Genomic DNA, 23,428 nt, shown 5'->3' with positions numbered 1-23,428 from the left:
GGCTTTTCATGCAAATGGCTTCTTAGCGGGCTAACAGTGAAATGCCATTAGCTGTTAACTTCCCGGCACAAATTAAATTATGACATTAGCTGCCCATCACAAGAGAATGGGTCACAGAATAGGGGAAGTTGTTTCTATGGCTTATTCTTCCTTTTTAAAATTGAGGTAAAATTCACATAACAATAACATTCACCATTTAAACCATTTAAAATTATACAATTAAGCGGCTTTTAATACATTCAGAAGACTGTGCGACCATCACCACTACCTAATTCCAGAATCATTTCATCACTCCAGAAAGAAATCCTGAACCCATTAAACAGTCACTCCTAATTCTCGCCTCCCCTCAGCCCTTGGCAACCACCGATTTCCTCTCTGTCTCTATGGATTTGCCTATTCTGGACATTGCCTATAAATTAAATCATAGAATATGTGGCTTTTTGTGTTTTACTTCTTTTTATTCACTGAGTACAATGTTTTCAAGGTTTACCCATGTTGTAGCATGTATCAGCACTTAATTCCTTTTTATGGCTGAATAATATTCCACTGTATGGATAGAATATATTTTTTATCCATTCATTGGTTGATGAACAACATTTGGGTTGGTTCTACCTTTTGGCTATTATGAATAGTGCTACTATAAGCATTCACATACAAGTTTTTTTTGTTTTTTTTTTTAAATAGGTTTGGTCTCACCATGGTCCCCAGGCTGGTCTTGAACCCCTGGCCTCAAGCAATCCTCCTGTCTCAACCTCCCAAAGTGCTTGGATTACGGGCGTGAGCCATTATGTCCAGCCCACATACAAGTTTTTGTTTGAACACTTGTTTTCAATTCTCTTGGGTGAATAGGTGAAGGTATTTTCTGGCCACCTTTGGTGAAGACAGAACCATTTGAAACTGATAGGTGAGTTTTGCTACAAAGAAAAGAGCAGATGTGGCTGGGCACAGTGGCTCATGCGTGTAATCCCGGCAGTTTGGGAGGCAGAGGTGGGTGGATCACCTGAGGTCAGGGGTTGGAGACCAGCCTGGCCAACATGGCGAAACCCTGTCTCTACTAAATACACAAAAATTAGCCGGGCGTGTTGGCGGCGCCTGTAATCCCAGCTACACAGGAGGCTGAGACAGAAGAGTCACTTGAACCTGGGAGGCAGAGGTTGCAGTGAGCCGAGATGGGGCCACTGTACTCCAGCCTGGGTGACAAGAGTGAAACTCCGTCTCAAAGAAAACCAAACCAAAACAAACAAGCAAAAAAACAGAGCAGGTGTTTGAGTGCAGCCTGGATGAGGCATGAAAGTGGGAAAGAGTATGGCAGAACACCTTGGGCGCGCCCTGGAATCCTAAGGGCAAAGGGTCTCTGGAAAGGAGGTGAGGAGAGATCGAGAAGATGGTGTCAAAATAAGACAGTAATGACTTTGAGCTTAATGGATAGGAGAAGAATGGGTTTGTGCAGAATTTATAAAATGGCTGCTAATATTTCCTTTTTTATAAGGAAGGGAAAAATCTACGGTGGAGATGAAAAGGTGGGTTAGGGGAGGGCCAACGTAAAGCAAAAATTGTTCTGCTTTTGGCCATGTATTGCCAGCATGTTGTTAATAGATGCTGTTTTGGCAGAAAGAAGAAAAGCTTGTTTAGCTGCATGTAATGCAAGATGACAAAATTGGTAGAGCAAATTTGAGCATAACAAATTGGAGAAAGGGACTCACTTATTACAAGAATACTGCTGTGCATTTCTATAGTGATGGACTTCTGAAGCATATTCTTGTCTATAAGCTTATTAGGATAAATGAATCAGACAGAGCAGGTACTATTTTCTGTCATTTGAGAAATAAGAAAATCAAGGCACGCAGCACAGCTCTTGGTGATTAGTAGATATTCGGTCAGTATTTGCTAAATAAATGAAGCAGAGTCATATCAAGTTAAAAAATATCAGAGCTTGGAGGGTCTTTGAGATCATCCAGAAGCCCTCTTCCCACCTCAATTTTGGAGAAGGAATGTCAGAGCAGATTGGGGAAATTTTGGGCTTAAATCCAAGGTCAATTGGTCAGGGAGTGAAGGACCCAAGTCAGCAGTGTGTCCTTTGTTTCAGTACAGAGTGTCAGCATATTAACTACAATGCTGGGTGGCGATTTGTGCTCTTGCCTGTCTCTACCACTGAGCCATATGCTTCTAGGGGTGGAGCTTGCGTCTGATTCATCTTTGAATACCCAGGATGATGTAGCACAGTTGATGAAACTTGTTGGATGGATGAACAGGACTGGAAGCTCTGTTATTACTGCATCTCTGCTCCTTCTTCTCATTTTGCCACAGCTTTTAGTGGCAGATACAAAACTCAACCATAGTTTCCAGGCTCCAGGAATCTTTTCCCTAGACCCTAGTGTCTACATTCATCAGGGTGTACTCATAGAGTACAGACTGCAAAAGATGTACCTGGCGGGTTGCTTTGGACTTGTTAGGTCCCCTGGGATAATCTCTACTGTACTGTTATTATGGAAGTATCTAGAAGGTGAGAGAAAGAGGACATTTTCCTTAGTTCAAAGCCCAATGCCAGTCTAGCTACCTTAGGTAGAATCTCAAGCGTATCTTGCACACCAGAAAGTTCCTTCCTGGCTGGGCACAGTGGTTCATGCCTGTAATCCCAGCACTTTAGGAGGCTGAGGCAGGCGGATCACTTGAGGTCAGGAGTTCGAGACCAGCCTGGCCGACATGGTGAAAGTCCATCTTTACAAAAAATACAAAAATTGGTCAGGTGTGGTGGCACACACCTGTAATCCCAGCTACTCGGGAGGCTGAGGCAGGAGAATTGCTTGAACCCAGGAAGCAGAGGTTGCAGTGAGCAGAGATCATGCCATTGCACTCCAACCTGGGTGATAGAGCAAGATTCTGTTTCAAAAAAAAAAAAAAAAAAAAAAAAATAGAAAAGGAAAGTTCCTTCCTTTGGTATGTTGTCCAGGTCCCAGGTAGAGGTAGGCTTGCCTTTTAGAAATTATGCTTTTCAGAATGGGAGTCAACAATGATGGGGGCAGTAAGAGGTCATAGGATCTTCAAGGGGTTCTGAAACAATTCTTTGTCTACCCTGTTTTGCTCTTCTTGGGGACTTCTGTTTGTTCCTGAGCACATATTTCAGGCAAAATGGAGGAGGTCTCATAGTGGTCTTTCCCATGCCTCATACTAGACAGTCACGCTGTCCCCAGCCTATGAATGACATATGGTGGGTACCAAAGCTAGTGCATGAAGGGTCTGTCTGCAGGACAGAAAGAGAGGCACAGGGGGTTGCACGTTAACCATGGTGTTAGATTTGTTATATGACCTCTGTTCTGCTTCTGCCCTGTGTTGAGCATCCACCATGGGGTTCTTCTACCTAAGCCTTCACTTCCTGTCTCCTGCACAAACTCCAAGACCCTCATATTAGATCTTGCCAACACCTCCCCAGCCTGGGGACAGTGTGACTTCTTCCGGTTTTTTCTGTTCCCACTCAGTGTCAATAAATTCATAGAGTGCAGACTGCAAAAGCACCACATTGGAAAGCTCAGTTTTATTTAATGTACCATGATGGCCGTATAACCAGCAACCTGACTCCTCCTGATTTCAAAATAGTTTCCACATGTATTAGTCAGGGTTCTCCAGATAAACAGAACTAATAGGATGTATAGATAGATAGATGGAGAGATATTTATTATAAGAAATTGGCTTATGTGACCATAGAGACTGACGGTTCCTAAGATCTGCAGTTGGCAAGCTGAAGACTCAGGAGGGCCAATGGTATAGCTCTACTTCAAGGGCTGCCAGCCTTGGCACCCAAGAAGAGCTGATGTTTCAGTGTGAGTCTGAAGGTAGGAAAAAAGCCAATGTCCCAGCTCAAATGCAGCCAGTCAGGCAGGAGGAGTTCCCTCTTATTAGGAAGTGGGTCAATGTTTATTCTATTGAGGCCTTCGGCCTACTGGATGAGTCCCATACACATAATCTGCTTGACTCAGTCTACTGATCTCAATGTTAAACTCATCCAAAGTCATCTTCACAGAAACACTCAGAATAATGTCTGACTAAATAGCTGGGCATCCCATGGCCCAATCAAGTTGACACATAAAATTAACCATCACACCACACAACCTAAGCACAAAGCCAGAAGGTCTTATTACATGGATGAGATAGCCAGGAACCAGTGATTCTTCTTTGTTCCATGTCTCTTATCTTGCAGAAGCCAACAGAGCGTTTGTTAGCACTCAGAATTCACTTAGACAGCCTGAGGTACCCATGTAAAGGACCTAGTGGCCCAGGGAGCGTGAGAAGCAGCCTCAGCATCCCCATGAGAAGGTCGGTTCAAGCCGTCCCTCTTTGTCATGGCAGGGAGGTTGGGGTGAGCCTCTCTTTCCTCATCTTTGCTGAAGGTGAGCCACTCAGTCCTCTGAGGTGGCATCTTCTGCACAAAGGGGCTCAGCTAGATGTGTGTGGAGGGTCATGGCTGTGCTAGTTCGAATGAAGAAGGCTGAAACTTGAGATGATAGTACAGGAGGGAACCAATGCAGAATATGATGATGGCACCAGCAAGGTGCTGAAGTTCCCAGGGCAGCATGTCCATGGGAGTGGGTGGGAGGCTGTCAGGTGGGAAGAAGATGCTGTATTATCAAAGTTGGCTTCTGTAATGGCTGAAGTTTGGTTATTCTTTACAGTGGGGGATAGAAGAGGAACCTGACTTTCAAAGTGATCTCTCTGTATTGTGAAACAGGATATATATGGGAGCTTCTAAGACAGAATACTTAGCTAGCCCGGGAGCTGGCAAAGAGCTGTCAGAGAAGGATGCAGATGAGTTGAACCCTGGCAGGGGGGTGGACTGGCAAGGGTCATCCTGTCAGATCTTTAGGCCAGAGGTCGCAGCTAGGAACTTTCCCGAATTGTCGCTGAGGATCACATCAGAGAGAATGGGAAATGACAATGGGATGGAACCTTACAAGTAAACCTTGTTTAGTTCCTGTCTTACCGTAAGCCACTGTGTTTCATGACAGTGTTTTGTCACACTTTAGACAGACCACAGCTTCTCCTTTTTCTCAAACTGAGATATGAGATGGGAATGAATTTCTCTCTCTCTGTCTCTTTCTCATCATCCCCTTCACATCCCCTTCCCATGGCCTTCACACTCACCTGCACCAGGTCTGGCGTGAGGCGCTTGGCCTGCAGCCATTTCTGGAACCTCTCCGTTTTCCGCAGGACACGCTCAATGCTGCAGGTCCTTGGGGCTGATGCAGAGGCACAGATTCTCCTGTCTGAGATCTCGTTTTGATATTTGCTGACCAGTCTAAAGATCTCGACAGGGCGCCAGATTTTGGAATCATCTGAGTAATTTGCAGGATAAGAAAGCAAGAAGTCGGGAGGCAGTCCGAGGTGGGAAGCCAGCCAGTTGTCAGACCTGTTGGAAGAATAGCCCTTTGAGGATTGGCCTGTGAGCTGGAGGCTCGCAGAGCCCAGGGACAGGGAGACAGGGGACAATACCCCAAGTGATCCATTTCTCCTACTTAGACTGAGGTGTTCGAAATTCTTTTTGTGAGAGGACTATTTTTGCTTCTTCAAACTTATGGTAGTGTATATGTCATATCAGAAAAGGTGAAGGAGGTGTGAGTCACGCACAAACCTCTTCATACAACTGGCACAGAAAGTCTAGCCATAGCTCTCTGAACTTTTACTCCCTGTAAAGATAGCAGCTTTATATACACTGACATTTTTGATTCCCCTAATTCCCAATTTCCACTTTACAAGGGTGGAAACTCAGGCTTGTAGAGCTTAAGTACCTTAGCCAAGATCAGACAATATGTTGCCAATCAGAGGTGTGGACCCCAGGCTGTCAGTCAGCAAAGCCCAGTATCTCTCCCTTCCCCTACACTGGTTCCCCAAACTGCTTACCCTCTGACCAATGGCTGGGTCTTGGAACCACAGAGGTTCTTGAAGAGGCTCTTGGGTCTGCACTAGGGAGACCACTTTACCTCCATATCCAACCCCAAGCAGTCCAATTCATCTTGTTTTCAGTCTAAAAATTTAAGTCTTCAGCACCAATAAAGTCGCAGGCAAGAGTGACTACTAAATGGTCATCAAATTAGAAGCTACCTGGGCTCCAGGAGGTGGATGATTCTACATGATGGCCTGGCCAGTCCTTAATCCTCCTGGAAGAGAGGCATTGGCTAATTTATTTATTTATTTTGAGATGGAGACTCACTCTGTTGCCCAGGCTGGAGTGCTATGGCTCCATCTCAACTCATTGCAACCTCTGTCTCCTGGATTCAAGCGATTCTCCTGCCTCAGCCTCCCCAGTAGCTGGGATTAGAGGTGCGCGCCACCACGCCTGGCTAATTTTTGTATTTTTAGTAGAGACAGAGTTTTACCATGTTGGCCAGGCTGGTCTTGATTTCCTGGACTCATGTGATTCGCCTGCCTCGGCCTCCCAAAGTGTTGGGATTACAGGCGTGAGCCACTGTGCCTGGCAGGCATTGGCCTATTATCACCTGCCAGTCTCCTAGGCCCCACAGTTATATTTTCTCCATAGTCATTTCTCCAGCTGTGTGCTGATATTTCCGTTAGGGAAGAATGTTAAATCTCTTTTTGATTTATGTATGAAAAATTACTCCGAAAAAGTTTACCTTCATTATTATTAACAATTGAAGGTCATACTGCAAATGAAAATCAGGCAGCATACAACATGGTATGTATTTAATTTAATTAAGAATATTTAAATTCTTATTATTGGGCATTATTGGGTTACCCCATGATAATGAGTTTTGGATAATGCATTTTGGAAGAATTAGCATTTCCATTAGACCCAAACCCTAGATTGTGTTGTTTTTTTCTCTTACCTGACACGACTTTACCCTAAGAGATTGCAAGCTTTTCCTACTGCTTTGATGGCAAAGAAAGTCACACAAAAAAATTACAAGGGCAAAGAGGTCAAGGGACTTGTTCAGAAAGCTGGACAGCCCAGGCCTCTGAATCCCTGAGTTATGCACTAGAGCTCCAGTCTCACATCTGGGAAGGTGCTCCAGTGGAAACTGTCAGTGAGCAACTTCTGCAATGCAGGACAATGCAAATTGCATTGGAAGTAGGCACGAAGGATTCTGTACAAGAACATTGGCATCAATGTATTTAAAAAGATGAAACAGTGTAACCTTGTAATGAGTCCATTTTACTGGAAGTTTCAGGACAACTATGGGAAAAGATCCTCCCCTCTAGGTGGGTAAGGAAGGCCCAGGACCCAGACACAGGCCTGTCTGCCTTTATCCTGCAGCTGCTCTTGCTCATGGAGTTTCAAACCCACCCCCACTCCCCACCCCCACCCCCCAGCCACCAAGGGGACTGGAACTGGAAAGTTATCACTTGGTGGCTCTTTTAGATAATGATAATAGTAACACGCATTTGTGAAACACTTAAGTGTGCCAGTCACTTTACTAAACACTTTATATGTACTGATTCATTTAATCCTTTCAATAAACCTACAAGACTGATACTATTATTAACATATAGATGAGGACACTGAGGCACAGAGTGATTACATCATTTGCCCAAGGTCACATGACCAAGAACTGCAGGAAGTGGCATTCAAGGCTCCAGAGCTTGCAGTGGGGACACCACGAGACTTCCATAGCCAACCCCAAGGAACCCCATTCATTTTTTTTTTTTTTTTTTGAGACAGAGTCTTGCTCTGTCACCCAGGCTAGAGTGCAATGGCATGATCTCAGCTCACTGCAACCTCCACCTCCTGGGTTTAAGTGATTCTCCTACCTCAGTCTCCTGAGTAGCTGGGATTACAGGCACACGCCACCACGCTCGGCTAATTTTTGTATTTTTAGTAGAGATGGGGTTTCACCATGTTGACCAGGCTGGACTCAAACTCCTGTCCTCAAGAGATCCGCCCACCTCAGCCTCCCAAAGTGCTGGGATTACAGGTGTGAGCCACTGCGCCTGGTCCCATTAATTTTAATCTTGTTTCTTTCACCACTTTGTGCTTGCTTATTCCTCTATCACCCATTTTATGAATTAGCTCATAGAAACAGATTAGTAACATTATTAGGGTTTATAGGCGGCAGGATCCTTGAAGATTATTTTGTCCCTTCCCCATCTTGTTTTGAGGAGGAGAAAATTGAAAAGAGAATTGAAAGGGATGAGAACATTGAAAAGAGAAAATTGAAAGCAGAATACATATGTGACTTTTCTGAAGACTCACGGACAGTTAGTGGTAGAGGAGGGCAGGTCTTAGGGCTCTTGTTCTCCCAGTTGGTGGGGGTGGTGTGGGAAGAGATTCCTTGCCCTGTGAGACAAGTTCATTGTCCTTTTTTTCTGTCCCCACCTCCTAAGGAGGCTCCGCTGAGACAACAGCACTGCCTTGGCAGATGACCTGTAATGAGTGCCTGGGCAGGTTCAGGGATGGCTTGAGGCATTCCACAAGGACCAATTGAGACAAATAAACAGGATCGCAGGCTGCACTTCTACCCTCATTCAAAAATGGTAACAAATTTATTGCATTGAATGGGAAAAATGTGTATTCTTACAGTGTTGACTACCTACTTTATTGAATAGAAGAATGTCAGTGAGAAAATGTCAGTGCTTTTTATTCACTAAAATGTTACTATCCTGGAATTTGGACAACCACAAAGCAGAGACAGCATTCTCATCTTCCTTCTAAATTGAGATCATGGGCCTGATTGAAGTGAGGCTGGCCAAGTTCCTGATTGTGTTGAAAGAGGGACAAGCAGAATTATAGTTTCTCAGAGCTGGAAAAAAGCATCAAGGCCATGTGGTCCAATCCCGCCAAGTCCCTCAACATGGGGTGGGGGAGTGGGAGAGAGCGACAGTTTTGGAATTAGAATAAAATGCCCTCTTCCTGTGCATTCTTCTCATGCTTGAATCTGGTCAAACATGAAGTCTGTAGATATGCCTTTCTAAATTGTTTTTCTTCCCTTCCCTCTTCTCATCCTATAGCTCTGCACTGAACCCTTAACCCATTTAGTGTCTTTCCAAAGCTCTTGGGCTACAGTTCATGCTCCTTAGTGCTTAGAGCTTAGTTCACAATGCTCTGCCTGCTGCATTGCCTGCTGCTCTTCTTACAAGTTTGCTTTGGTCTCACCAAACCACTGACTATCCTTGGATAAGCCACATTCTTTCAGGCCTCTGAGGTTCCAGTCACCTGTCATATGCTGACACCTTTGTCTGAGACAGTTTCTTTCTCTTTCTTGTCTTGAAAATCCCAACGTAGCCCTTTAAAATCCAGATGGATACCACCTCTTTGGAACTCACTCCCTCATCCCCAAGTTGGGACCTATGACTAGGTGGCTCTTTTAGATAATGATAATAGTAACACGCATTTGTGAAACACTTAAGTGTGCCAGTCACTTTACTAAACACTTTATATGTACTGATTCATTTAATCCTTTCAATAAACCTACAAGACTGATACTATTATTAACATATAGATGAGGACACTGAGGCACAGAGTGATTACATCATTTGCCCAAGGTCACATGACCAAGAACTGCAGGAAGTGGCATTCAAGGCTCCAGAGCTTGCAGTGGGGACACCACGAGACTTCCATAGCCAACCCCAAGGAACCCCATTCATTTTTTTTTTTTTTTGAGACAGAGTCTTGCTCTGTCACCCAGGCTAGAGTGCAATGGCATGATCTCAGCTCACTGCAACCTCCACCTCCTGGGTTTAAGTGATTCTCCTAAGTTTCCTGAGTAGCTGGGATTACAGGTACACGCCACCACGCTTGGCTAATTTTTGTATTTTTAGTAGAGACGGGGTTTCACCATGTTGACCAGGCTGGACTCAAACTCCCGTCCTCAAGTGATCCGCCCACCTCAGCCTCCCAAAGTGCTGGGATTACAGGCATGAGCCACTGCGTCTGGTCCCATTAATTTTAATCTTGTTTCTTTCACCACTTTGTGCTTGCTTATTCCTCTATCACCATTTTATGAATTAGCTCATAGAAACTCCCATGATACCCTGTGTAAGACCTTTAAAAATATTTCCTATACTCTGTTTTAACCATTGATTTACTTCTTTGTCTTCCTGATAGAAAGTAAACTCCTTCAGAGCAAAGATTTGACCTCTTTTAACTTTGCAACTCAGTGTTCAGCGGAGTACCAAGTTAGTGCTCAATACTCTACAGGTGGATGGATGGATAGGTATTGAGATGTATAGATAGATAAGTGAATAGAGAGATGCACGGAGGGCCGGATGGTGGGATGCACAGTGTGATGGTTGGGTGGAAGAATGCATGGAGGGCCACCTGGATGAATGGGTATATGGATGGTGGATGAATAGGTGCATGGATTCACATAAGACTGACTGAACGTGCAGATGGATGCTTTTGCCATAAGCTTTTGAGCCCTGTATTTCCCAAGGCCCCTGAGTTGATGTGAAGGAGTGAGTTAAGACAATAATTATTATCAACTTCTGAGGGCAAGGAGACAGACGAGAGACAAGGGAGAAGGGAAGGCAAAATCAGGCCTGATGATTTAGTTATTTTACTGTGGGCCCTCCACTGCTCAGTTGGAAGTGTTTAAACATTTTTTTTAGACTTTGATAGTGGAGGTGGTATATAAGACCAAGTGTGCATAGTAAGGAAGGTGAGATGAAAGCATTAGCCCTGATAAGAGCCTAGGAACTACTAGGAATTATTGTGATTAGAGGTACTGCCACTATTTACTCCCCACCCCACACCCCGCATGCACAATACTGACCAACCAGATCATGGGAGAATCTTACCAATTGGTGTGACTTCTCAGGGTTTCATATATAGGTATATTGTCAGTAGGAAGAGTGTGGCAATCAGACTTACTCATTTTCCTAGCTTCCCTTCACTTTTTCATTCAGGATTTAAAAGTCAACATGAAATGCATGGGAAAATTGATACTGAAAACATTCATAATTTTGAAGGTCAGTGGTTGAGTATGGGAAGTATGTGATTCATCCTTAGCATACTTGCCAAAGGAAAGATAAAGGAAAAAAGGAGAGGTGATGTTCATCTGCTTATCATGTGTATTCAGCATATCCAGCCAACCTGGGAAACCCATCTATGATTTGTTGTTGAACAGATGCAAGCATTGTCCAATCCTTAGTGAGGACTAGGACCTGGCTATAGCATTTCAACCAAACAGCTGAGAGTTTTGGATGGGTTTTTTCCTAAGGTGTCATGGTGATCACTTTTTTTTTTTTTTTGAGACAGAGTCTTGGTCTGTCACCCAAGCTGGAGTGCAGTGGCGTGATCTTGGCTCACTGCAGCCTCCCGCTCCTGGGTTCAAGCAATTCTCCTGCCTCAGCCTCCCCGAGTAGCTGGGACTACAGGCGTACGCCGCCACGCCTGGCTAATTTTTGTATTTTTAGTAGAGACGGGGTTTCACCATGTTGGCCAGGATGGTCTTGATCTCCTGACCTCGTGATTTGCCTGCCTCGGACTCCCAAAGTGCTGGGATTACAGACGTGAGCCACCGCGCCCGGCCGGTAATCACTTTTTTGAAGTAGGAAAGTGTTTGGAGAGCAACAAGAACACAATAAACAAATACACCCTTAGAAAGAGAGGCAAAGGATGTGAACCTGTAGACAATTTAGCAAAGAAGAAATACAAATGGTCAATAAATCTGAAAAAAGGTTCAACTCAGAAGAAATTCAAACTAAAAAAAAAGTATTAAATATTTGTAAGTGTGCAAGAAGTGAGCTTTATAAGTAGAAGTCTCCATTTAGATATATATATCTCCTTCAATTTTGTCTTTTTGATCCAGAAATTTCACTTTTAGGAGTTTGTCATAAGGAATTCATCACTCATGTGCACAATATATAGCTACAGGGATGTTTAACATAGAACTGTTTATAATACCAAAAAATGGAATAAAAAACTCTAGTTTCACAATGGTGGTTTTAATAAATTATAGTTAAATAATTAAATAAGTTATGCTTAAATAGTTAAATAAATTATGGTTGATTGATGCGATTGAATACCATGAAGCTGTTAAAAATCAAAGTGTGCAGAAGATCATTTAATAATGTGGAAAGATGTTCCTGATATATTGTTAAATAATACTTTCCGAAAAGTATACATAGCATGTTCACATTTTTGTCAAAACATTTCTTAATTCACACTTCGAAAAAGGGTGGCAAGGATACGCAACAAAATGTTGACTAAGGGGTGATCTCTTGGTGGAAGAATTATATGTGATTTTAGTTTGTGCTTTCTTTAATCAATCTTTCCTGAAAATACTAACATAAACAGGCACGACTTTTATAATAAGAAAAAGGGTATTTATATTATAGAGAAAAAGACTCCAAACAGGACCACGTCCCCAGACCCACTGACTGCCTCTCTCTGCCTCTTTGTGCTGAGGATGACCATTCTCAACGTGCAGAGCTCTAAACCCCAATCTGCCCTGCCTGGTGTTTTCCTGCTTGTATCTGCACACTTCCCTTTCACAGGCACATGGAAAATGAATTCTAAGGGAGATGAAGTAATATCCTGGACTCTAACGGAACACAAACCTATTTAGGGAAATGCTTTCTGATTTTGGCTAGCATCTGCCAAATGCTAGTAAGAAAACCTTCATTTATTGCCCTTTGGTGAATATGCAGTCACCCTAGAGCTCTTCCTCAGTTGAATCCTTAAATTTCTCTCCCTCCTTTTTAAAAATATGCCTGTCTCCTCATTGCCTCTCTCCAAGGAATCAGCACCCCTTCACCTGTGTTCTTGGTCCTTTTTATCTCATTTCCTAGGCGGAGAACCTTGAATTCACATTCAACATCTGCATATTTATTTCCTCTCGCATGGTGTTGGTCAACAGAATGACTCTATAGCTAAATCGACTTGTATCCTTCCTGTTCTACTTTGTTCCCAATGACTTGCGTCCTGGACTATGGGAACTGGTCTCACAGCCCCTGCCAACACCACCAGTCCATCCTGTCCACTTTGCAGGAGCTCTTCCTAAATCACAGGTCTCACGTTGCCACTCCCCAGGCTAACACTCTCACCATGGCCTGCAATAGAGATTCCTTAATGGATGGTCTTTCAAAAATGCCTTTAAAACGGTTTAATATGCCTTTAAAAAGGCTTAATATGCTTTTAAAAAGGCGTAATAGGAAAAGTCCACACCAACGCCATAAAATACCTCACAAAAGCAGTTTAACATTTTTGATTGGTATTTTCTATCTATTATTTCTATTTAGTAATTTGGTTGAGTAAGCAAAGATGTCTTTGATTAACACAGATTGCAAATAAAATCATTGTTAATTAATGCCTTTTGTTTGGTCACCAAATCTTACAAACATAAGTTAGGTCCTTTGAGGAAGATGGAGGAGAAAGGGCATATATATGACAAAAGGTCTTTGGTGCTGAAAAGGCTGGAAACCATTGGTCCACAGGATTAAGGCCCCAATTGCTTGGCATGACAATTAAAGACACCCTGCCCCACATATCCCTTCAACCTCTTCCTCTGTCATGCCTCCACATACACCCCATGCTCTAGCTAAGCACCTCTTACCTCTTCCCACACCTTTGCTTAAGATGTTACTTCCACCTTCACCTCCCGTTACATTTCAGCTCATCCTTTAAAAGGCCTTTAAAAGGCCTTGCTTAGAATACCTTCTCCTGCCTTCTCCTGGTGAAGCCCTTCCCCAGTTCCCATTTGGGATTAATGGAGCTCCTGGAGGTCCTTTACACTGCCCTGCATCAGACCAAGCTTTATTATTATTATTTATAACATGATCCCTCATCCTGACCGCCTAGAAGGCAATGACCAGAGTTATAGTTGCTGTCACCACAGTACCTGCTAGAGTTTGGCCGTGGTAAAGGCTCATCGACTGTGTGTTGATAGGTGTAAATTCCAAGTGTGACGCCATTCTTTGCTGAGAGCCATGTGCATTGCAATTTACTAAACTCCAGTTTTCCTCTGATCATGGCAATCTCTCACAACAGAAAGCTCGTTCAGAAACTTTGGAGCAAACTGTCCTGGTTTGAATTCCACATCTGCCACTTAGGTGACCTTGTGCAAGTTACTTGATCTTTTTTAAAAAATAAATTTTATTGTGTATATTTAACGTATACAACACGATGTCATAAGATGCATATATATGGTGAAATGGGTACCATCATCTCACAGAGTTACCCATTTCTCCCCACTGAAGTCGCTTTATCTGGCTATGTCTCAGTTTACCACCTCAATAATGGGTGCACATCATTCTCTCTCACAATGGTTTAAAATAGGTGTCACATTGTAGGCTTTCTATAAATTTTATTTCCCGCCCACTGTGAGAAATGAACTTGATAAACTCAACAGTCCCAGGCTACTCCATTCATAGGAAAGAAAACTTCAAGCTTTCACTGCAAAAGGAAATGTTGGATTTAGCATTTAGGGCTGGAATTTGGCTTCACATCTTGCCCTCCTACCCACCCCAACCTCAGACCATTACCACTCTGATTAAATGGATTTGTTTCAGCTCCCACCCATATTACATTCTGATTCCTTTTCAACAAATTCCTGGACATCTTCACAAGAAGGGAACAGAATTTTGTGATTCAGAGTTATTTGATTGATATTCTGACCTTATTTCTTCTTTAAAGAACTTCTTGCAAATAGATGTCCCGATGCAGGCATTGCATTTATCAAGACCGAGGAAAGTCCTTCCAAAATTGTAGCTGGTTCTGACTTGGGACACCAGAGAAGAAGGGGAAGAAGCTGGCAAGGAGAAGGAACAGCTCAGGGCTGAGACCCACAGCAGCAGGGCCAGCCAGCCGGGGCGGAGGGCGGCAGCCTCAGGCCCCAGCTGGGGCTCCATCTTGGGCTCCGGACTCCAGCTGCAGCCTCTGGCTGCCCACTCGGGGCTGCACAGAGGCAGGGCTTGGCCAAAGAGGAAGCTGTCAGAGGGGGCTGGCTTCTGGGTGCTGACCCCATCCCAGCCTCGCAGGTTTCTCTTTGAGGATGCTGAGGTGCTTGGGGCTAATGAGGCTGGGGAGGAGGTGAGGAAGTCAGTGGAGGATGCTGATAACGCTGTTTCCAGAGTTACTCTTCCTCTGCCGGGGGTGGCTGCTTCAGGCTGGGGAGGGGCTCACTGGCAGATTTCGGGAAGGACAATTGTCAGGGCTTCCCTGTGTGGTCCTTTTGACAAATACAGGATATCCCGGCGGGGCAGGAAAGGTTCATGCAGGATGTGTGTCCAACCTGCGTTCCACCTGGGAGTTTCAAAGGATCCTGAAAGCCTCCGCCCTCCACTGTTTTAATCCCAGGTTTATCTGTCCCTATGGATTACACGTGCACCTCAATTTTTGACCCCTCTGTGCTAGGTCATTTGTCCTGCCCCTTAATCAGTCCTACTTCCCTCACTTTTACCATATTTGCCTGTGAAATAACTAGAGGTTAGTTTGCTTGCCATTAACTGGCACATTTAGCACTGATTTGAAAGGCAAAGGCTTTTTGCTGCTTAGGGAAGAGAAAACCTCAGGTTAGTCCATCTTCTCTTGCTGGTCTGAGAACAAGAGACCGGAAAGAAACCGGTGGCCTCTGTGGCCTGATGAGGGGAACATCAGAAAGAGCCCTCTGACTGCACCCAGCTGTGTTTATCCCTCTCCCATAGACCTGAAAGCTTCTCTTCCTTTACCAACTTGCTTCACTTCTCAGTGGCTTGGCCGGATTTGGTAGGATTTAACCGCCCCAGGATTGCCTTCCTCCGGATACCAAGATAAGGTCCACAGCATGGAGTAGATGGGAGTGCTAATTTGGGAACAGAGAGAACCTCTGAGAACCAAATCAGGGAAGTCAGGTTGCCTCACATTCTGTGAGAGGGTGGAGGTGGGGAGCAGGGCACAGTTTGAAAATATGAGAAAGTGCATAAGAAGATGGGGCTGGGGGTGAGGAAAAGGGAGATAAGAAGGAGTGGGGATTGCCTCTAGACACTTGACAAGTTTTGCTAAACATTGGTGGGAAGAGCAGGTAAAGGCAGTTTTCTGAAGATAAAGCACGTGCTTATTAGCATCTGTATAGCCTCCTCAGTAAAATGTCTGGTCATGTTTGCTGTTTATTGGTGAGTTTTGACACTTGTTTATATATTCTAGATCCGAGTCCCCTGTTGGATATGTGGCTTGCAAATATTTTCTCCCTGGGGCTAACTTGTCTTTTATTCTTTTAACAGAGTCTTTTGCAGAGTGAAAGTTTTGATTTTGAAGTCCAATTTGTTAATTTTTTCTTTTTGAATCATGCTTTTGGTGTCAGGTGTGATAAAAGAAAAACTTAAATACATTTAAATTTTAAAGGGTTTATTTGAATATTCAGCCATTCATGAATCAGGGCAGTATCAGACTGCAAACATTCTGCTGGGAGGGGCAAGAAAGGAAACTTTCATCGTGTTTGCAGAAGCAGGACAAAGAAAACAATTTTTATTGGTTAGAGTGGAAAGTCCCTAGTTACGGATTAATTGATGATTTTTTTGATTGACATATTTTCTAGTTTAAATTTACTGTTTACATTGGGCTTTGGTTTGTTCACACAGGAATTTAAAGTGCCAGAGCCACCGCAGTCTAATGGCCTCCCAATTAGAATTGAAAAAAAGAATTCATCCTTTTTGATCAGCCTCTTCACTAAAACTTGGGCGGAAGCTCCGCTCTCTGTGACCATCATGGCTAAGTTGTCCTTGTCTCGGTGTGAAACTCATAAGTCACAACATCAAGCTCATTGAGGAGAGATTCCTTTTGTTGTTCATCTCATTTTTGTTGCTCTTAGTACAGTGAGACCATCTGGCATACCGTTGATGACTGTGAACACACATTTAAGACCCTCAAGTGAATATAGTTCACCAGGGAGATTATGATGACTACCAGGAGGATAATACCGAGAGACTGCAGTATGTTCCTTAGCCAAGGTCCTCACAAACCAACCCAACTAACATTTCTAGAGAAACAAAAGAAAACCACAGGTCAATGACCAGAGCAAACTGTAAATTCAGTCTGAGTCCAGAGGAAATTTAGTTAGGAAGATTTCTAGATTTGAACTTGAAACATATTTTTCTGGTTTGCAGTTTGAATGTCTCTGGTTATAGCACTGAGGGCTTCAATGATCTCCCTGAGTGGTCCACATATCAGGCATAAGGGTTGTCCTCAGAAGTCACATCAAGTTGTCTATAACTGTCTGGCGGGGTTTCAGGAACAGAGCACGTCTTGTTCTGAGTGATTTCAAGTCTGAAAAATGGGAAAAAATTGGATTGGAGGAATAAAGATGAATTCAAAATTCAGTCCAGTCTACAAATAGACAATAACACTCAAAAACAACAAATATGGCTACAGTCTACTATCAAAAATTATGCACAGATCTTTTCAGACATTACAGGAGTCCTCTGGCATGTCCTAAAGTTAGTTCTAGGTCAAAAAGACTTAATTTAGAAGTTTATTTTGGGAAGCTTGTGAAAAATATCAAAAGGTCTAAAACATTTGATTAAATAGGATTGTTGGTCATTATGAAACAATGAGAGGCAAATACAGAAAGGTTATATAGCTGTAAAAAAAACTTAGCTCTTTTAATATTGAGAAGACTCATATATATATATGTGTGTGTGTGTGTGTGTGTGTGTGTGTGTAAAAACAAAGACCTAGTAAAAGACAACACGAAGCACAAGAAATTATCTTGATAAAACACAAATCCTTGTAAGGTAGATCACTTAAAAGATAAGAGAAACCTTTCACCAGGAAAACTTTGTTCTTTCAACAGAAAAAAAAGCCAGTGTCTAGCTTTGTATCAATGTACTTTTGATATTAAAGCTAATTTTTAAAAACCTGTCTAACAAATTCATTCAATTTTAGTGAGCTTGACAACACATGAAATTCCTTTTTCAAATTTTAAACTGTCTATACCTTTCTTATATCAATTTAGTTTGTCCTATACTCTTCCTCTCTCCCACTGTGAAACAATTAATCACTCTAATTTAGGACAAAAATTATTCTCTTTTCCCCTTAATGAAAATACACCCTTATACTTACAACTTCCTTGATAAAACATGCCTTACTTCCTTCACATATACAGTTGTTGCCCTTATTATTTCTAGAAGTTTTAATTACACACGTTAATTAGAATTTTAAATTCTTAGTAACCTTAATTTCTAGTGAAAACTAGTAAGCATTATAAACAGTTTCGTATCAGCGTTTTGTAAATAAACACCATGTCATATATAATATTTCATGTTTATTAGCAGACCCAAATATATTTAGCTTCTCTATAGTGTATAAAAACAAGATGCCAAAGTATACATACTTTAATCTTATGTTCAGCAATTAATGTTTTAATGTTTTAACTTACTCAGAAATGGCTTCAATATTTAATGAGTATTTATTACTTAATGGAACATAATATAACTTTAAGATTTCAAGTTACTGGCCAGGCGTGGTATCTCATGCCTGTAATCTCAGTACTTTGGGAAGCCGAGGCAGGTGGATCACTTGAGGTCAGGAGTTTGAGACCAGCCCAAAATGGTGAAACGCCGTCTCTAGTAAAAATACAAAAATTAGTCAGGCGTGGTGGCGTGCGCCTGTAGTCCCATCTACTCAGGAGGCCGAGACAGGAGAATTGCTTGAACCCCGGAGGTGGCAGAGGTTGCAGCGAACTGAGGTTGTGCCACTGCACTCCAGCCTGGGAGACAGAGCAAGACTCTGTCTCAAAAAAAAAAAGATTTCAAGTTACAAAAAAAGATTTTTGAAACAATTTTTAATAGGCATGTTTTATAAAACCTAATTATTTTTGAAGTTTATAGACTTTTATTTCATTTACATTTACCCAATTCACTTGTTTTTTTTAATTTTTAATTTTTGTGGGCACATAGTAGGTATATATATTTATGGGGTGTATGGGATATTTTGACATAGGCATACAATGTGTAATAATCATATAAGGGTAAATGGGGTATCCATCCCTTCAAGCATGTATCCTTTGTGTTACAATCTAATTATACTTTTTCAGTTATTTAAAAATGTACAATTACATTATTATTGACTGTAGTCACCCTGTTGTGTTACCAAATGCTAGATCTTATTCATTCTTTGTAACTATTTCTTGTACCCATTAACCATCCCCACTTCCCCTCCCCCGACACCCTCACTACCCTTCCCATCCTCTGGTAACCATCCTTCTACTCTCTATCTCCATGAATTCAATTGATTTGATTTTTAGATTCCCACAAATAAGTGAGAACAAGTGAATTCTGTCTTTCTATGCCTGGCTTATTTCATTTAACATAATGATCTTTAGCTCCATCTGTGTTGATACAAATGACAGGATCTCATTATTTTTAATGGCTAAATAGTACTCCACTGCGTGCATGTACTACATTTTCTTTATCCATTTGTCTGTTGATGGACACTTAGGTTGCTTCCAAATCTTGGCTATTGTGAATAGTGCTACAGTAAACCTGAGAGTACAGATACCTCTCTGATATACTGATTTCCTTTCTTTTGAGTAGATACCCTGTTAGGATATATAGTGCAATTGCTGAACCACATGGTAGCTCAATTTTTAGTTTTTTGAGGAACCTTCAAACTGTTCTCCACAGTGGTTGTACTAATTTACATTCCCACCAACAGTGTGTGTGGGTTGCCTTTTCTCCACATTTTCTCTAGCATTTATTATTGCCTGACTTTTGGATAAAAGCCATTTTAACTGGAGTGAGATAATATCTCACAGTAGTTTTGATTTGCATTTCTCTGATGATCAGTGGTGTTGAGCACCTTTTCATAAACCTGTTTTCCATCTCTACATCTTTTTTTTCTTTGAGAAATGTCTGCTCAAATCTTTTGCCCATTTAAACAATCGTATTATTAGAATTTTTTCCTATAGAGTTGTTTGAACTCCTTATATATTCTGGTTATTAATTCTTTGTCAGATAGTTTGCAAATATTTTCTGTGGGTTGTCTCTTCACTTAGTTAATAGTTTCCTTTGCTGTGCAAAAGCTTTTTAACTTGATGTGATCCCATTTGCCCATTTTTTGCTTTGGTTGCCTGTGCTTGTGGGGTATTATACAAGAAATCTTTGCCCAGTCCAATGTCCTGGAGATTTTCCCAATGTTTTCTTGTAGTAGTTTCATGGTTTGAGGTCTTAGATTTAAGTCTTTAATCCATTTTGATTTGATTTTGGCATACAGTGAGAGATAGGGGTCTAGTTTCAGTCTTCTGCATATGGATATCCAATTTTCACAGCACCATGAGACTGTCCTTTCCCCAATGCATGTTTTTGGCACCTTTGTCTAAAGTGAGTTTACTGTAGATGTATGGATTTGTTTCTGCATTCTCTATTGTGTTCCATTGTTCTATGTGTCTGTTTTTATGCCAGTACCATGCTGTTTTGGTTACTATAGCTCTGTAGTATAATTTGAAGTCAGGTAGTATGATTCCTCTGGTTTTATTCTTTTTGCCCAGGATAGCTTTGGCTATTATTTGCTTTCTATATCTGGGTGCTCTAGTGTTGGGTGCACATATATTTAAAATTGCTAAATTGACCCCTTTATCGTTATATAATGACCTTCTTTGTATTTTCTCATTGATTTTGTCTTGAAATCTATTTTGTCTGATATAAGTATAGGTACTCTTGCTCTTGTTTATTTTCCATTTGCATGGAATATCTGTTTCCATCCCTTTATTTTCAGTCTATGTGTGTCTTTCTAGGTGAAGTGTGTTTCTTGTGGGCAACAGATCATTGGGTCTTGTTTTTCTATTCATTCAGCTGCTCTATAACTTTTGATTGGAGAGTTTATGCTATTTACATTCAATGTTGTTATTGATAAGTAAGGACTTACTCCTGCCATTTTATTAATTTTTTTTCTGATTGTTTTGTGGTCTTCTCTTCCTTCTTTCTTTCCTCCCTGTCTTCCTTTTTTCTTTCCTCCCTGTCTTCCTTTGAGTGAAGGTAATTTTCTCTGGTGGTATGTTTTAATTTCTTGCTTTTTATTTTTTGTGTATTTGTTGTATGTTTTTTGGTTTGGGGTTACCATGAGGGTTGCAAATAGTATCTTATAACCCATTATTTTAAACTGATGACAACTTAACACTGATAGCAAAAACAAGCAAACAAAAACAACTAATAAAAACTCTATACAACTTTGTCTTCTTGCTTTTTAACTTTTTGTTGTTTCAATTTATATCTTATTGTACTACATCTTGAAAAATTGTTGTAGTTACTATTTTTGATCAGTTTATGTTTTTGCCTTTCTACTTAAAATGTGAGTAGTTTACACACCACAATTACAGTGTTATAATATTTTGCATTTTTCTATGTACTTATTATTACCAGTGAGTTTCATACCTTCATATGATTTCTTATTGCTCATTAATGTTCTTTTCTTTTGCTTGAAGAGCTCCCTTTAGCATTTCTTGTAGGACAGACCTGGTGTTGATGAAATCTTTTAGCTTTTGTTTGTCTGGGAAAATCTTTATTTCTCCTTTATGTTTGAAGGATATTTTCACTGGATATTACTATTCTAGGGTAAAAGTTTTTTTCCTTCAGCACTTTAAATATGTCATGCCACTCTCTCCTGGCCTGCAAGGTTTCCACTGAAAAGTCTGCTTCCAGATGTATTGGAGTTCCATTGTATGTCATTTGTTGCTTTTCCCTTGCTGCTTTTAGGATCCTTTCTTTATCTTTGACCTTTGAGAGTTTAATTATTGAATGCCTTGAGGTAGTCTTCTTTGTATTAAGATTTCTTGGTGTTCTATAAGCTTCTTGTATTTGAATATTGATGTATTTCTCTAGGTTTGGGAAGTTCTGTGTTGTTATCTGTTTGAATAAACTTTCTATTTCCATCTTTCTCTCTACTTGCCCTTTAAGGGCAATATCTCTTAGACGTGCTCTTTTGAAGCTAATTTCTATATTTGTAGTCATGCTTTTTTTAAATTCTTTTTTTCTGTTGTCTCCTCTGACTGTGTATCTTCAAATAGCCTGACTTCAGGCTCACTAATTCTTTGTTCTGCTTGATCAATTCTGCTGTTGAGAGACTCTGATGCATTCTTCAGCATGCCAATTTCACTTTTCAACTCTAGAATATCTGCATGATTCTTTTTAATTATTTCAGTTTGTTTGTTGAATTTATCTGACAAGATTCTGATTTCCTTCCCTGAAAAGAAATGTTCCCTCCCCCAAGCACACAGATTCTCTCTCCACACCATGTGGCTGCTGCTTCAGGGATGGGGGTGGTGGTGTCAGCAATTCAAGACTGGTTTTCCCACCCCCTTCAGTGCCTCTTTCAGCAATATGAAGTTAAAACCAGGTATTTTGAAAAGAAATATTCAAGAATGTTATCTTGAATTTCTTTGAGTTTTCTCAACACAGCTATTTTGAATTCTTTGTCTAAAAGGTCACATATCTCTGTCTCTCCCAAATTGGCCCCTGGCACTTAATTTAATTCATTCGATGAGGTCATGTTTTCCTGAATGGTACTGGTGCTTATAGATGTTCTTTGGTATCTGGGCATTGAAGAGTTAGGTATTTATTGTAGTCTTCACAGTCTAGGCTTATTTTTACCTGAAGTTCTTGGGAAGGTTTTCCAGGTTTTTGAAGGGACTTGGGTGTTGTGATCTAAGTTTTTGGTCACTGCAGCCATATCTGCATTGGGGGCACCCCAAGCCCAGTAATGCTGTAGTTCTTGTGGACTCATAGAGTTACCGCCTTGGTGGTCTTGGGTAAGATCTGGATGAATTCTCTAGATTACCAGAGACTCTTGTCCTTTTTCCTTACTGTCTCCCAAACAAACAGAGTTTCTCTCTCCGTGCTGAGCTGCCTGGAACTGAGGGATGTGTAACACAAGCACTTCTGTGACTACACAACTGGGACAGTGCCGGGTCAGACCTGAAACCAGCTCAGCACTGGGTCTTACCCAAGGCCTGCCATAACCACTACCTGGCTACCATCTATATTTACTCAAGGTCCTAGGGCTCTACAATCAGCAGCTCGTGAAGCCATTCAGTCTTGTGTCCTTTCCTTCACGGTGGCAAGTTTCCCAGGGCCCTAGGAAGATCCAGAGATGCTGTACATGAACAAGGGCCTGGAGTTAGAAACCTTAAAAATCTACCTGGTGCTCTACTATACTGTGGCGAAACTGGCACCAAAAACCACAAGATGAAGTCCTCCCTGTCATGCGCATCCGTGTGAAGAGACCACCAAACAGGCTTTGTGTGAGCAATAAAGCTTTTTAATCACCTGGGTGCAAGTGGGCTGAGTGGAAAAGAGAGTCAGCAAAGCGAGATAAGGGTGAGGCCGTTTTATAGGATTGGGGTAGGTAAAGGAAAATTCCAGTCAAAGGGGGTTGTTCTCTGGTGGGCAGGAGTGGGGGTCACAGGGTGCTCAGTGGGGAAGCTTTTTGAGCCAGAATGAGCCAGGAAAAGGAATTTCACAAGGTAATGTCATCGCTTAAGGCAAGGACCGGCCATTTTCCCTTCTTTTGTGG

General features: G+C 41.7%; 1 protein-coding gene across 2 annotated transcripts in view; it reads right to left on the bottom strand.

Annotated features, from left to right (window-relative positions):
- Nucleotides 1-14,941, bottom strand: part of DIPK2B (divergent protein kinase domain 2B) — a 60,762-nt gene extending 45,821 nt beyond the window's left edge. The window contains exons 1-2 of one of the 2 annotated variants that reach the window (XM_073013773.1): nt 14,564-14,941; nt 5,137-5,401 (exon numbers count right to left, since the gene is read on the bottom strand). In XM_073013773.1, the coding sequence (XP_072869874.1) occupies nt 5,137-5,401; nt 14,564-14,796 (498 nt within the window). In that variant the 5' untranslated portion in view covers nt 14,797-14,941. The remainder of the gene's footprint in view (nt 1-5,136; nt 5,402-14,563) is intronic. The other variant, XM_037992823.2, reaches the window with a different exon arrangement.
- Between the last annotated feature and the right edge of the window lie 8,487 nt (nt 14,942-23,428).

The sequence above is a fragment of the Chlorocebus sabaeus genome, chromosome X, assembly GCF_047675955.1.
Source record: "Chlorocebus sabaeus isolate Y175 chromosome X, mChlSab1.0.hap1, whole genome shotgun sequence".
Classification (NCBI taxonomy): domain Eukaryota; kingdom Metazoa; phylum Chordata; class Mammalia; order Primates; family Cercopithecidae; genus Chlorocebus; species Chlorocebus sabaeus.
This window is presented reverse-complemented; position numbering and strand designations above follow the sequence as displayed.